Source organism: Acartia tonsa, chromosome 7 (genome assembly GCF_053477335.1).
Source record: "Acartia tonsa isolate MP-2025a chromosome 7, ASM5347733v1, whole genome shotgun sequence".
In the NCBI taxonomy this organism is placed as follows: domain Eukaryota; kingdom Metazoa; phylum Arthropoda; class Copepoda; order Calanoida; family Acartiidae; genus Acartia; species Acartia tonsa.
The window spans coordinates 33,670,874-33,688,012 of NC_137266.1; the positions used below are offsets into that span (position 1 = coordinate 33,670,874).

The 17,139-nt window shown below is 30.4% G+C and overlaps 1 protein-coding gene across 1 annotated transcript in view; it reads right to left on the reverse strand.

Annotated features, from left to right (window-relative positions):
• Positions 1 to 3,824: 3,824 nt before the first annotated feature.
• Positions 3,825 to 17,139, reverse strand: part of LOC145324511 (uncharacterized) — a 54,669-nt gene continuing 41,354 nt past the window's right edge. The window contains exons 17-22 of the mRNA XM_080167094.1: positions 15,437 to 15,561; positions 9,609 to 9,671; positions 8,179 to 8,306; positions 6,548 to 6,638; positions 5,373 to 5,477; positions 3,825 to 4,376 (exon numbers count right to left, since the gene is read on the reverse strand). Coding sequence (XP_080023220.1) covers positions 4,234 to 4,376; positions 5,373 to 5,477; positions 6,548 to 6,638; positions 8,179 to 8,306; positions 9,609 to 9,671; positions 15,437 to 15,561 — 655 coding nt within the window. The 3' untranslated portion in view covers positions 3,825 to 4,233. The remainder of the gene's footprint in view (positions 4,377 to 5,372; positions 5,478 to 6,547; positions 6,639 to 8,178; positions 8,307 to 9,608; positions 9,672 to 15,436; positions 15,562 to 17,139) is intronic.

Consider the following 17,139-nt stretch of genomic DNA (forward strand, 5'->3'; position numbering starts at 1 on the left):
ATGTTATTGGCCCTTGCACACCACCACTCACACACAACCCGTAACACACCACCCTCACACACATTTCAAGGCGACCTAACTTAGCATAATCTAGTATTTTTTATATTGTTTACTTACCGTCGGTGCTTTTCCTTAAAGCTCCAAATGACCTAACTTGGTGATTGTACCAAAACACTGCGGGGCTATCCAGTATCCATATATCCAAACCTAACCTGACATAAAATGATAAACAAACAAAAGTATCCCCCAACCTTATTATCAATTTATTTCAGAATAAGTATGTGTGTGGGGGGGGGGGAGGGGTTAGAATTACCCAACCTTCTTCGTTGGATATTGCTAAGTACAGTCTGTTCTAGTTTTAAAATATCAAAATTAGAAGACAAAATTGGCAAAGCCCAAAAAATTAGAGAACAGAGACGTTGAAAAAGTTTCATCTTTTTAATTAAAATTATGGATCAAGTCCTAATTATGAAGGAAGACATATATTTCGGTAATTTTAGAGTCTGCTAGCAGCCGAACGTCTAGCCGTACAGCCTAAATCAGCAAATGAGTAAAACTGGCAAAGCTATCATACACAACATAAGAATCAGCCAAGACAGAAAGCACGCGGCTCGAGAAAAATCACAAAATTAACCGTTTTACATTGCTCAGTTATACTATTCTAGATTGTTTGTAGGCCTTTCTTGTGTGAAAATTGGACTACGTGGCATAATTTTTGGCCGTAAGAATCAACTTTAAGGAACACCAAAAAGATGTCTGCCATCGTATTCCAGACTTGATATCCAAATAATATAACTGTACAATAAGTCTCTCATCCATATTAGGTCATTCACATTGCAATTTTTGAATATTCTTTCATTAGAAAATTAAAACAGAATGAACTGAATCTTAGATGGGTAAGAAAACTTGCTAGAATCACCTAACAGAAAGGGAGTTAAAGACATCTCTATTAAGATAAAAACTTAAATATTTCAAAATAACTTTGTGGACGATTGCTTTCAATGATAGTATAGTATTTTTGCAGTTAAAAATATTCTCACACCCTTATTTCTTTACCCCATCCCATCCTTTTACCATGGAGGAACGAATTGACCAATATCTTAGTACTCTTGGCGAAAAAAATTTCCCTTGTCACAATATCCACGTATTCAATATCCATTACATCACATTAAATTATAAAAAGGAATAAATCTTATATAACAATTGGCTATCATTAAAAAATTTCATGATTATAAGGGGTTAGGCTAGTTTTTATTCCAAGTTCTAACCTGGGGTTAAAAATAGAGTTTCTTTAGTTTTGAAAAAACTTAGTTTCTGGCACTTTGTCTTCTTCAGTGGTGGTGGAATCTTTTTTCTGTACAACTTCTGTTCAGTTTTCTGTATAGTTTGTAGAGAGATAACATACACCAACAAAGTTTTCATTATTTTCAAATACTTTATCAGTTGAAACTTTACAATTTTAAAGTTGATGATATGCCATCTTAAGGAAAACCTGTGCACTTCTGGAGTTAAGAATTTAGAGAGAGATAAATGATCAAGAAATTTATAAAGAATAGTTATTTATCGCATTGTATTATGAACAGCTTTCCGCAGATATAAAAATGTACAGATATAAGATTAAAACCAGTTTTTGTAGCCCCGAGATGCCGATAGTAATATTTCATCGAGGATAACATACTTTGCTAGAGGGGTGCGCGAAGCGCATCGAAAATATTACACCAATCTTTAACTTTAGCTTTCCCCTGCAATATAAATGTTAAAGTGATCTTTAAATAGGGGGGGGGGGGGAGGGGAGGAGGGTTGTTTTTATTCTGATTATAAAATTAAACTCTGACATTACCATTTACAAATTCCTATATCCCTGCTAAAAGTAAACTTGTGTCCAAAGCAGTAGAAACTTTTTAAAACAACTTTGTTTCTTCTTCCCTAAATATGCAATAAAATGGAAATTAATCGCATCTAATCTCCTTGAAATAGCCTAAAACCATACCAAGATCTTTGCTAGAAACGTGTTTGTGTATCAGTATTATTAATTTAGATTGACTTATGTGTAGAAAAGCTGCACCGCAACAAAAATTGCTGTTTTTGCAACGAAAATCAAATCAAAATATAATTTATTTTGGTGTAATTCTCTTTTCTTGATTGGGTCAAAAAGGTGCAATATTTATTTGTTTTCAATTTTTGAAAGAATATTTTGTCATAAGATCCATTAATACTTTCTGTTTATAAAAGGATAAGAACCTCCATAAGTAGCGTAGCTCAACAAATATAAAAACAGCTCTCTATAATATCAAAGACAGTTAATAGTTATATAAAATCCCATTTTTTGGCCCAGAAAATTCTAAACCTTACATAATAGAATAAGGGTGGAATACTTGAATGGCTCATTTGCCAAGATAATCTTCACAATAATCTATAATATATAAATTTATCTAATTTTAATTAAGAATATCAATTTCTTTCACATACATTTTTATCTCAACCATAGCGCAATGCAAGTACGAATGAGCATTCTAAATTATAGAGGAGTTTTTATATGTGTTTTAAAAAAAGACTTTAAAAAAACAGTCATTATTTTCAATTTTAATCCACAATTTTGCCATTTCGATATTTAAAGGTATTTTAAAAGTTAGTGTGACCAACTGGTTTAACAAACTTTTCTTTAAATTGTTATATACACCATAAGTGGTATTCAAGCCATGTAGCTATTTTTTGCTATATAATGAATATTGTTTAACATGTAATAGAACTAAGAATATATATTAATTACCAATAAGAGTTTTTGATGTAAAAATACTAGTATTTACTATTTAATTGATATTTTAATAAGATATAGAAAATTACTTCATCATATAAAAATTTACTTTTTAATTCTTTTTCAAATCCATAAATACAAAATTTACTATGATCATTTGATATTTATCTTTTGTTTATGGCATTACTGATGTAAGATGGAAGGATATACACTTATTATAGAGTAGCTTCGATTTTATAAAACAAAAAAAACAAACATATGATGTAATATTTTTTAAATTTACATATTTTATCATAAAACTTTGCTCCTTTTTGAAGTAAACATCCCTATTTATTTACAATATTGTGTTGACACCTGAAAGTGGCAGGAAGCAAGTGCTACCTTTCAAATCTATTATTTTTAAACTTTCCCAAACTTTGCACTCACTATTTCAGATTTTACATTTTCCTCAATTTTTCTTTGTCAAATGAGTGACCTTTCAACTATTAAGATACTTCTTTAAGCTGTCATTACTCATTATTCTGTTAATTTTATGTACTTTTCAGCACCAACATCACGAAGCAAGCCACTAGCGAACAGACAACCAACTCCGCAAAATCTCTGTTTAAAAATTTATACAATATCTATAGCTTTTGTAATTTCTCAAACGTCAACATAAATCAAAAGTCACGCAGCTTACATTACAGCAGATACAGTGTTTATCTAAATTAGCTGGACTTGTTCCTAATTATATAAAGAGGCAATGAAATATTTTAACCCCCCCCCCCCAAAAAAAAAACCAATCTATAATCAGTTAAATAAATTTGTTCACGGGTTATATTTAATTTTAATTGGGTTGTTTCAGTATAGCAGAGTCCAAACTTTTCCATAAAAAAAAATAATCTATGTACACAAGAGTTATTTTGTATCTTTTTTTTGATAGGGGGAGTAATGGGTGTTTATTATCTTATAGTCCAGTGTTCAACTACTTTTAATATTCTTACTTATAACTCATTTATCAACAGTTTGACTTTTGAGTAACATTTAATTATTAACAAAAAAGATTTCACCGCAACAAAAAATAAAGATAATGATTTTTATAACTTTATTAATTAGTTTAGTTAAAAATAGTTAATTTAATTATAATACTTTTTACAATAATTACAATCCAATGTATGTAGCCATTAAAAAAACATGAATTTATCCTAGAATTTTTCAATTTTTATAATCATGTAATAAGACTCTAATTATTAAATGTCTTGTTATTAAAGTTACAGAATTCTCTTTGTTACAACTTTCCAATGGTTAAAATTTTCCTTAAATGAATCAAAATTCTAAAATTGAAAGAAACATTATGTAGAAAATTAATAACAGAAAAATATCAGCTTCTTTTGTATAATAAACAAAGCAAAAAGGCTGTATTTTACCCTGTATATCGATTGGAAGTCTTAATGAAATCATTATGGCTACCTACATAATTTAATAGTTCAAGAATTATATTACAATAAGATGAAAGATAGACTCGCTAATATACAGTTACAAACTATTGGTCCAGCTCCACTAGAAATAATAAGTTCTGAATGTGGATCTTTAGAGTTGGTTGGTATGTACGCCAACATTTTGGCCTTCTGGTCTGCAGATTCTAAAAATCAAATAAGTTACAGAAGAGGACTCTGGTAAAATGTTGCTGTTATAGATTATTTAAAAAAATTAAAGCCGACATAAGGCCGGGAATAGTCCCTTTCGTAACATCGCCCCATAAGTAACGATTCGTCGTATTTTTAAAATGGTTTTTTATAGGTTATTTTAGGTTAGGTTAGGTTATATTGGGTTAGGTGATTGCCCCGCAGGGTTAAGTAATTGGCCCCGCAGGGTTAGAGCCCCCCGCAGTGGCTAGAAATAGGAGAAAAGGCCTACTAAAATATCTGAAATAGGAGAATGCAAATCAATCACCACGAGAAAAAATCTACAATTTATAGTACTGGCTATTTCAGATTATTTGTAGGCCTTCTTCTTACAATTAGAGTTATGTCCGAAAATTATTTGTGCATTCAGGTGTTAAGGTTCGCATTTTTTATGGAAATAATCGGTTATAGTCCTTTTCGTAACATCGCACGATTCTTCGTGTTTTTCACAGTAGCTTTTCTCCTATTTCTAGCCCCTGCGGGGGGCTCTAACCCTGCGGGGCCAATTGCCTATCCCTGTGGGGCAATCACCTAACTCAATATAACCTTACCTAACCTAAAGTAACCTATAAAAAGCCATTTTAAAAATACGACGAATCTCCCCTTATGGGGCGATGTTACGAAAGGGACTATTCCCAAATAATCGATATCAGCAATATTTTATCGTGAATTGTACTTGATCTCAAATAAGGTGATTAAACTAATTTTATTTCTAGATATTAAAGATGAATTGATTTAATAATTTGTTTTATTGGGTATTTTATGTTGATTGCTTAGCTGTAAAATTATAATAACTATAATACAATTCAATAATCGTTCTCCCTAATTTTCTTTTAACATGAAAGTTTATGTTATTAATTTTGATATACAAAATACATTATAGAACAGAATGTATTCAACTTTCTCTACAGATGCACAGTTTCAGAGTATCAGACTGGGAGAAAAAATATTACCTGTCCTTTCAGTTTGAAACTTGAACAATTCAGACTTTCCACTCCAGCCAAACATATTCTCTGCTTCAACTGTAAACTCATACCAAGTGTCTGGCCACAGATTCTCTGCAACAAAATTTCTTGTCTACAATTTTTAGTAAAACAACGGACTTTTTACTTAATTTTTTTATCTTATATGTCAGTAAATCACTAATAAATACTTTTATGATCAAAGAAGATATTCTATGCTTACCCTTAGTTTAAAAAAAGAAAACTGGAAATAAATGGGGAGGGTGGGGGGCAGAAGGTTAGTTTTTTTACGATACCTAATTCCTGCGGGGCTTTATTTTCGATTTTTATAATATAAGGGTTAGGGTGAGGGGGGGGGGCATAAGAAAAGGGGGTATCAATGCTCAAAAGGGTACTTTGATTGTTATCAAAGTCATTCCTTAAGTTTTAGATTTTTTAGACTTTTTTATCATGCACAGTTGTTAAACCTTAAACATGCAGTTTAAAAGTTAAAGTTACTTTAACATTTGTCTCATGTTTTTAGTTGTGTTATTCAAGGTAACAACATTCAGATAAATTTTAATAAAATATTTGAATTCATATTCTGCCTAGTAAATATAAATTACGTTGATATTTTGATCTCAAATTCTAAATCTTCAGTTTTTTTTAAATCTACAAATATTAGGCTTGTTTAAATCATCAATGAAGATAATATTTTACTTAATAATGTTTATAATATTGATTAAATACACTAAATCGGAATAAAAATGTACTGTAATACTTTTTTGTGTGATTTAAATCCTTACATTGTTATCTTTGTATCTTACAACTTTACTCTAGGGAGAATTCGAACACCCACCCCCTCGAGAAAAAAAACTTAAAATTTTAGTTTAAAGAGGTGATTTCTCTTTGGAGGGTGGTGGTACCCTCTCTAAAAATAGTCATAAACCTTTACAGGACCTATGAGAATCTGTACTGTAAAGGAAAACCATATCAGTTAAGCGGATGCAGAATTCTCCGGTACACGCAGACAGACACAGATCCTGATCCTTTTATATAAGGTTATCTAGATAGTAGATATTTAAATTAACCTGAAAGAATTCTAAAAAATCACAAAAAATGTTCTACCCTTATATGCAGTGTTTTGGTTACTATATATGGTATAAGTAGTTGTATTATAAACCTACCTATTAGGTATGTGTATTTATAGATATGTTCTGAATGTTTATTGTCAGGTTGAATTACAGATATTGATACTCCAGGGCTTGATACTCCACCCTAAACAACAAAATTATAGAGTAATCATTATTTTAGTAAAACTTTCAAACTTTCATTTTTTTATAACACAGAAAAAATATATTTTGTGCATGTTTAATATTACTAAAATTCTGTTGTCATTATTTTGGGTCTTTTTACGTAATTACAGGCATCTTTTCTAGAGCACTGTACATTTTTCTGGTAAATATGTTGATCTATTATATCTTCTTAAATGCCCTATGTATACTTTCAACTTGTATATATATACCTAGTGACTGTCCTGTAATAGATCAATTACCAATCTCTCTGTGATGTACAATATTTATGGTCAGTTTAGAGAGAATATAGGTTTTAGCAACCTCATGCTATACTCTCCTCATGTGTTTCTAGTTTATATCAGGGATATAAAGGGATAAGACAATAGACGATAAATTGATATACATCCCCAATGATAATACACAAATTCATTATGGAACAACCTGATAAAATTTAATAAAAGTGCTCAAAGTTTTTAAGCCAAGGAAAAAGATATGTTATCATAAAACTTTGGGAACTAGTGTAATAAACAGCCCAATATCCCCTCCCTCCCGGAGTTTAAATTCTGTCCATATCTTCCACATGAGTTAGCAAATAGAACCTATATTCTATTTGAAGGTAGACAAAGGGCATTCAAAATGATGCACTCTTTTAGAAATAGGAAATAGAACCAAAATCAGGGTCACTGTCAAATTGCAAAGACTTGAATTCTAACAATTTTTATTTTAAAGGATAAATAATAAATATTTTTAAAAACAATATAAAATAAAGATAGTATATAAAATTTGATTTGTTTAGTATGTCTGTGTGTATGGGTTCCACGCCAAACGTAGGAGTCTCAAACGTAGGAGTGGAAAAACATCGGAGTGGAAAAAACGCAAGACTGGGACAAACGTTAGAGTGGGACAAACGCAGGAGTGGGACAAACGTCGGTGTGGACAAACGTCGGAGTGGACAAACGCAGGATTTTTGGGACAACATCGGAGGGGACAAACACAGCTGGAGTCCCAAATTTTTTTTTAATTTAAATTTTTTTTCAATTTTGAATTTTTTTTATACATAACACCATCCGGTCCTCGGTCCCGTTATTTTTCTTAGTTAGGTAAGGTTATAGGCCAGGGGGCCGAGCGCTGCAGCTACGCAGGCTAGGGGGCCGAGCGCTGCGGCCAAAGTCATTATTTTGTAGACAGGGGTATAAAAAACCTCAAAATTGTCATATTATTAAAATAACGGACACTCCTAGGTTTTACTTAATGTTAATGTCCACTCTGACGTTTGTCCACTCCGACGTTTGTCCACTCAGACGTTTGTCCCACTCCTACGTTTGTCCACTCCGACGTTTGGGACTCCTGCGTTAGTCCACTCCGACGTATGTGAACTGGTCAGTACAGTTGTGTTTGTGCATACAGGATAAAATTTGACTGTGTGATTTTAAAACAAGAAAATCCAATCATTTTACTTAACTTACTTAGATATTATAATGTGACTTATTAAAAGTAGAGTAGCTACACAACTAAAAAAGTACCTTCATTTGCATTTTTCTGTAGTTGATCTTGTACTGCATAATTGTTGAGAAACTAGTACAGGACCATGTGACAACATAGCTTGTACTCGAATATGGACCTGGGGTCACCACAGGAGCTTCGGGGAGCCCTAAATAATCCACATTTTAAGAAGCGTTGGAAAGTGTCATGTGTGACATCATAAAATAAAGGAGGGATGAGAGAAGTTGGAAAGGAAACCCCTAAATAAGAGATGGATTTGGACGTTTTTTTATGATGTCACATTAAAACTTTCCAGCACTTCACTTTTTAATTTTAGATAAAACAAGGATGACAACCTACATGGGTAACTACACACAAAAAATAATAGATAGATTAACAGACAACACAAGTTTTAAAGAGCATAAGTCCAATAATAAACAGATTTTAATTTGCAATAAAACAAGTATGACAACATTCATAATTGCGAAACGCAAAAAATAGAATGAAAAATAGAGTTTTATACAGCATATGTCTAGTGATACACAGGTTTTAATTTAGAATAAACAAGGATTTCAACCTCCATCAATAGCGAAACACAAAAAATCATAGATAGATTTACAGAATAGTTTTCTAAAGAGCAAGTGTTCAGTATTAATAAAAAAAAGAACGAGACATAATCAGAATATGGAATTATCAAACAAAAGAAAATCTTTAAAAATTTATAAAAAAGATATATTGTCTTTTGTAGCGTGACTGTCAGACCGACGGTTCAAGTAAGTTGCTTGCTAAATGCTCTTTGGTAAAAGTTATCTTCACAAAAATAATGAGCTGTCTATCTTCAATAGCAGCCCATAGCGTTACTGATGGACGAAAGGACAAAGTGAATTATAGAATAGCTTTGCTTTTTGAAAAAATCAATATTAGGTAGAGACATAACTATTAGACAAAAAGTAAAACCTATGTTGAGATAGGGATAACAAAATCTATTCTTGTGGTTGCAGCTTTTGTATCTATTATTTGCATTTATTATGTTAGTGAAGGTAAAAAGTATAGTAAACTTTTATATCCATACACTTTTTATCATCATATGTATACTCTGCACATATATGTAAACTTTTCTTATTTCATATTATTGTATTCCTTTTCCCTATGGAACAATCTGAGATAACATAAATGTTGTTCTTGGAAAATCTAGTCTAGTTTACAAACAATGTTATTGTTTATTATATCTATGTTTCGAAATACATATGATTTACTACGGGAATCATAGATTTTTTTCCATTTTGGAGTAAATAACATACAAAATCTTTATCTTTATATTAAAAGATAAGTTTGAACTTTGAATACTTAGTTTCTGTGTATAGAGTTTCAAGAATTAAGTATTAAGAGTAAAAGTTTCAGCCTTTATTTAGCAATTTATATTTTTTCTTATTTCTTTAATTTAAAATCTATGGATCATCTATTATGATACCTGTTAGATGAACATCAGTGCTGCCCTTCCCCAGACTGCTACTTGCTGAACAAGTATAATTTCCTAAATAGAATATGAATAATTAGTTCTAGATTAATATATGCTTATTTAAATCAATTACATATATATAATACCATTCACAAAACTACCTTTTTGAAGCATATTTTATCTTGATTAAGAAATAAAAATTTACATATAAGCAACAAATTAGTTCTTTTTGTGTACCTAAAAACCTTGAAGTTATATAAGCCTTCCAAGATTAAGTTTATCTGTAGTAAAGATTGATACAAACTAATTCCTGGAGCAAAACTTTAACAATATAACTCAATCATTCCCCAACATAAATGTATACTTTGAAAAAAGTACAGTTTACAAAACAAATGCATCCTATTTTATGATACAATGGGGAAAATTTTGTCCTTCTTGCAATATTTCAGTTCACAAATAGACTTGCTTGAGAGACATAGAAATATATTTAAATTTAATAACTAATAATTTGTTATTCTTTATATGAAATATGTTTTTAAATTTATTTATTTAAAGTAGTAATTTTTTTGTTTGTAGCGAAGTATCTCACTAACCGCTGAACCGATAAGGTTCTCATTTACAGTGACCTTTCTTATAGGTCCAGGGAAGGTTTTTAATTTATTTGGGGAAGAGTATCTTCATCCTCATAAGGGAAAAAGCTCGTACAAAAAATGAGTCACCCACCCCCAACAAAAAACACAAAATTTTTAAAAAACTAAAATAGAAAACGAAGGGTCGATTTCCCCAACCTTGAAAGACCTAAAGTGTCAGTAGATGCCTCTATGGGCGTAGCCGCTAGTACATTCACATGGGGACACTGTTTTATCATGACTTTTTATTGTTTAGCATTATATTTACTAAATAAGTCATAAGATTCAATATTACCAAACTATTTCATGTAAATTATTAGCTTTCTGTTTTACTCCAATTTTTAAATTGATTTAAGTGACATCTTGTAAAGAATGCTACTTTAAATTTTTCTTTAGGAAACACTATGAATTAAAAGTACTATCTTTTAAGATATTTGTTTTAAATAAAATATAATATCAACAAACAATATCTTTTTCATATAGTTCAGAAAAAGTTTATAAATTAGCTTTTATTTTTTTTTTATTTAACTCTCCGAATAATAAGCTATTTATTAAGTTTATATTGTAATTTTAACAAAATGTTGAAATTATCTGTATAAGGATAAATACCAAAAACATTTTAATTAAATGCCATTCTTTAAATTTAAAAGGATTCCTATATTTTGAAACAGATAAAGGCAAATTTACTTGAGTCATTATGCCAAAAAAACTGTGCATAGATCTCCAACTTGCATTGTGTTTTGTTTATGTTTGTGCATGTATGTTGTGTACAGGGTGCGAATTTAAAATGTCTCATTTTTTAAATTAAAAGATAAATAAAATATAAAAAAATATTATTTTATTATTTTATAAAATTAACCAATTCAATTATTTTTCTCAACTAAGACTTTAAAGGTGAATTCATCCACTTATTAAAAGCGAAGCTTTTCTATAATTAGGGTCGGTCCGTCCGTACGTCCGTCCGTCCGTACGTCCGTCCGTACGTCCGTCCGTCCGTCACGGATAGCTTTTTTCCGTTAATTTATACATGTTAGAATTGTCCTATCGATTTCAAATTTTGCATGGTGATTCCTTTAGTAGTTAGGTACGATTTAGAAAGCGTAGCAATTCTATAATCATAACCAAAATGTCCGTACGTCCATTTTAAACATGTTGATTTTTTACTTTTTTAAATAGCCTTTTTCGTTAATTTAGGCCTGTTAGAATTGTCCTTTCGATTTCAAATTTTGCTTGGTAATTCCTGTAATAGTTAGGAACGAGTTAGAAAGCGTAGCAACTCTATAATCATTACCAGAATGTCCGTACGTCCATTTTAAACATGTTGATTTTTTTACATTTTTAACAAGAAATTTGTATGTGACCTAATTATCCGATTGGTCTGATTTTTAGTATACTGATTCCTGGGACAACAAAGTACAATATTATAAGCGAAGCAACATTATAATCAACTCCTAAAAATGTAAGTATGTTTATAATCATTATTCTGTATCAAGCAGTTTTTCAACAAATTTACTTACAATTTTGCTTTGACTCTTATACATTCGCATTCTGATTATTCAGTTCTGACATTATACAAGTGTTAATGTCCGTTTGTCCTACCGTTTCAGAGCTTCGCTTTTATGGATGTTGTCATCCTTGTTTTTAATTAGAAAGCAATTTTTCTAATGCACTGAAGTCATACATTAAAAAGGGCCATCAGACATTGACACATAATTTTATTTCAATAATTAAGATTTTCAGAATTTTTACAAATCATCCTAATTTACATTAACTATTAAATTTTCACTTTTTGTGCAATGGTAAAACGGCCGATTCAACAGCAAAACTCCTATCTAAATATATTGAAGGATTACAGCCATTTACAAAGACTTTGATGAAATCGTAGCTTATATGTAGTTAATCAAAGGTTAAGATAAAAAATATGTCGATTTCAATAATAACTTTTGTATTTTAAAAAATGGGATCTAGTGCAATTTTGACTGACAAAAGAAGGCCATCAAATAGTCTTTTTTATTAGTTTTGGTCGTGGACCAAAACTGTAAGGTATATATTGAAAAAGTGAAGCGATTGTTTTTTTTCATCCCCCATTACGGTTAGCCGTTTGGCAGCTATCATCCTTTATAATTCAATCTTTACCAGGAACATTTTACCTCGAACTGCACTAGATTTTTTTTTAAAAATTAGACATTTTATTTCTGGACCCTGTATGTTTGTACTATGTATAATGTATATAAACCAAGGATATTGCCAATATAATGCTTTAGTTACAAAAAGAATAAACTGTTTACAAGCTACGGAAATATTTATCATAAATGTTACTGGGTGATAAATGCATACAAATTATATCAACTTTCTTTGTTCTTAATAAACTTAGGATGAAAGTTTTACAAAAATTCAAATTTTTTAAGATTAAACTTTTTTTATGATAGTCCTTTTATATATCCAAATGAGTGCGTGCACAGGTGAAAGTTGTATTTAGCACATGTAAATTATTAGCCTCACTATCCCCTCTACCCCAGTGGCACCCCTAATGTTGCTTAAGATTCCCGGAATAAAATTTTTAATATAATTCTAATAATTTCTGATCATTTACCAAAAGTATCTTACAAAAATTCCGGACTATTTAATAAGAAATGTTTTTGCGAGAAGCAATCATATTGATTATAACATGATGCATATCTTGACCCCTAGCCCTTATATTCAAAGTTATTTGTAGGGAAAGAGACAGATTCTATTGATATTAATCAAGACGGTATTTACATATGTAGGTTTAAATTTTCAACTATTTCTTCTTTTAATTTTTTCAAAGAAGAAATAGTTGAACAAAGCAAAATATTTTTAAAGAAACAAATCCCACAATGATTTAGTAAATTGAATCGTAGAATGTATGTCTGTGTGACTGTTTGTATGATACATAGCAACAAACAACAGGAAACTTGGGGATTAAACTCTTTGGCAAAGTCCCTTTCACCGTTACAGAAACCCCTTCTCACCACCCCTCAGTCAATACTTTTGAATTTAGAGCTCTAAATATTTGCTTAAAGACCCACGTCGAAAATAGGTATTTAAATGGATTTTAAGTCATTTCATTTAAATCACTCAATTTTCGAATGCACATAATTGAAACTGTTTAAAAATGCCTACAGATATTTGAAATAGCCAAGTAATATACATTAGGAGCTCGTATTTACAGAATTATTTGAAATATTTAAAGACTTATTTTCAAGTTTATAATGTCTGCATTTGGCCACTAGTAGCATTAAAAGGTATGAGAAATAAGAAGGGGATTTGTTTGAGATCCACTACATTATTCTAGGGGGGTATTGTACCACCTCTTGCATAATTATGCATTGCTTACATATTAGAATATCATACACAGTGTCCCACCACGCCCAATCAAGTCTTACATAACATAGAAATTTATATTTTAATGTTATTTATGTTTTATTTTCATGTTTACTCTACTAAGAGAACTGAAATTAATTACATATGACCTAAAACTAAAACTCTCAAGGACAAGTAGTAAGCAATATTAATTCCCTTGCCTTTTATTGAAAGTCAATTAATGCGGGTATTGTCAATAAACCAAAAGCATGAAATTTCCACATTATCAAAAGATAATTAAGCAATTATTCATAACTTACTTTATGACGTAGGGACATGCGGACATGTCGACATATTCTAGTAAGATATAGAGCAGCTCTGCAAATATTTATGAACATTAAGCCACAATATTTTTTTAAATATTTTTTTCTCAGATAAATTTTATATTGATATAAGTATAGAATTATTTACGAACTAAGTAACACACCATAAACAATCTGAATAAATTTTTTGATTTTTTGTTGACACAAAATTTTTTTCAATAAAAGTAAGCTTAGTTTTCAATGAACGTATTTTGTTCTTGTTTAAAATGGCCCATGTGTGACTCTATTAATCTGAACCTAACCTAACCAGACCGGACCTTCAATTGTGGTTAACAAACTTTTCTCTTTCAAATTTTAAACTTTTTTATATTCTTCTCTTGAAATTATTCTACTATCATAGTTTTTTTAAATTCACTATTGAAGCGAATCTTCTCTACGTGATATACTGTCTATAATCGGGGATTGAACTCAGTACGGCACAATGTCATTACGAGGGACAGTAAGACAAAAAGGCTTGTCCGATCTTAATGAAACTTTTCTAAAGATGTTATGTTGAACTTTAAATTAATTTATTATTATAAAGTAATGATTGTCTATGATAAATCTATAAACTAAAGCTAAACTATAAACAATGTTGTCCAAAATTTCGCGAGGGCATAATTGATTTGTTTATCTCATTCTTTCATTGTTTCTAGGGGCACTTTAAAAAAAAGAGTAAACACATTGTTTTACTTCAATTTCAGTTAAACAAATTTTCTGGGGGGGGGGGGGGCGGGTAATTTTTTCTAGGGACGTTTTCTCTGAGGAGGATGTTAGTACCCTCCGCCAAAATAGTTATAAACCTTTAAAAACAGATGGACAGACATTTTGTTACTTTATTACAATGATGTAATTACATTGGACATAATCGTCATTGTCTAAAAGCTAGATGAAATAAATGTGTCATGAATGTTTGAAGATAAATTTCCCCAAATTAATAAATTAACATAAATGCTTTCATTTACACAAACTGTATATATTTCTTTCTAAAATGAATAGAAATACAAACATGTACTAAAGTAACAGGATGTTTGTCCGTTAAGATCTCGTAAGGGTATAAACTGAACGTTTCCTAATTTTCTGGGTAGTTTTGTATTGGTCAAATTCTCCTTTCAGCAATTGTAGAAAATATGACCACTTTTCCCTTCTAAAAAAATCTTCTTAAAAAAAGTATCGGGCCCTTTCGTGGCAACGCCCCCTAAGGGTAGATTCGTCGTATTTTTAAAGGGGCTTTTATAGATTATTTTAGGATAGTTTAGGTTATATTAGGTTAGGTGATTGCCCCACAGGGTTAGGCAACCTTTTCAGGATTAGAGCCCCCCGCAGGGGCTAGAATTAGGAGAACAGCTACTGTGAAAAATACGAAGAATCGCCCCTTAAGGTGCGTTGCCACAAAAGAGACTATACCCAAAGTATCTTGGTGGATGCATGTTTGTTTCGTGTTCTGTAAGATCTGAAAACGGTCACACCGTTTAGGCTTTATATACTTGTTCCTGGGCAGGTTTTAAGCTACATAAAAACTTACCGAAATCTGATGGATGAATGTTTTTGATGGTAAGAGTGAAATTATCCCCCAGCCTGGCAACCTCTCTTTTGGCATCATCTTGTATTAAGGACTGTTCCTTGTACCAGCTTACAGAGGCAGGGGGACTAAAAAAGTAAACAATTCATGATATTTTTGAAAAAATGTTTTCAAAAAATTATTTTTTTGTTTAAAATAAACACTTAAATAATGTAAAGCTTCCTGAAAAAGAACTAATAGTTATAATATAGTTTCCTTTCTGTTTTTCCACAGGAATAAGGTATTACCAACAAGCGAAATAAATCTAAACTAAATTTTGGAGTTAGCAAAGGTCGTCAATTCTAGTATGCGTTGACCCCTAACGACAGCTGAAAAAAGGTATAGGTTTAATGATTTTAATAAAATAATTTGATAAAATAGTGATTAATTTGTGTTGTCTATACTTTCACAAAGGGTATGATTTTCTTACCAATATTAACATGAATGACAACATCCAAAGTAGCGTAGCAAAATAAATCTTGGATGGATGGACAAACGGATGAAGTAAGACATATAACAGAAGTTCAGTTGGCATAAAAAAGAAAGAGAGTGAATATGCGATAAATTATCTAAAAATCATGAAATCTTTATCAAAATTACTATGCTAGTATCTAGTATTTTATCTATGTTTTTTAAAGCATACCCGACAGACCAGTTTAAAATTTTTAAAGATTCTCTGACAGACAGACAGACAGACAAATTGAATTATGGAGCTCCTAAAAAACACTGAATTTATGTAATAATTTTCTAAGTATTGAAAAATGATTATACGTATGAAAATTGTAAAATTTAATCAATTCAATTTGCTCTGGCAAGCACAATAGAAAAATCTTCCAAGAAATAAGAAATAATTGATTTTTAGTATTGAAGCTACACTATATTTACTGGGTCTGTCCGTCCGTGTGTCTGTTACGCTAGGAGAAATATGTAATTTTCATGGCTGTTTTTTAGAATAAGAATACCTCTACCCAAAAAGCATCCAAAAAAAACTTACAAAGTCCTGCTACAAAAGACAAATATAATTTTTTAGGTTTCTTGATTTCTATTTTTTATAAGCAATATCTTTCTTTCTCTTATTTTTTCTTTTCTATGATCACAGAACATTTGCAATTTAACTTTCTTTGTTCGTTTGTACGATTTTTTGTGCTTCTTTGCTTTCTTGTTAGTAAACATATAAGCGACTCTTTAACCAATGCTCGTGGGTTGAAATTTAATATAGTATCTTATTCCAGTCTTTGAATTCCGTCATGTTTAATTTAAAAGCACTTTGCTTTTGTGAATGTTGTCTTTGTTATTTATTTCTTAGCTTGGATGTAATAAAAATCATAATATTATTGAAGAAATTATACTCAGAACGATGTAAACCAAATATTTGTTTCTACAGAAAGAACATTTATGTAAAATTTATTTTAAAAGGAATCAAAAATTATTTTGTGCATTTTAAATGAAAAATAGTTAAACGTCAAATATTTATTTTGAAATCTAAATTTGGAGTTTTTTTTCGTCAAATTTGCTTAAATTTTATGAAATTAAGTTACTACTAATAAAAACAATCATATTGCCTTAAAAAACTACGTATTTAATTTTCTACTTGCATATTGCATAAAGAAATTGAATTCGTGTAATATCTAAGAATTTTATGCAAAATTGATCTTATCAAACCATTA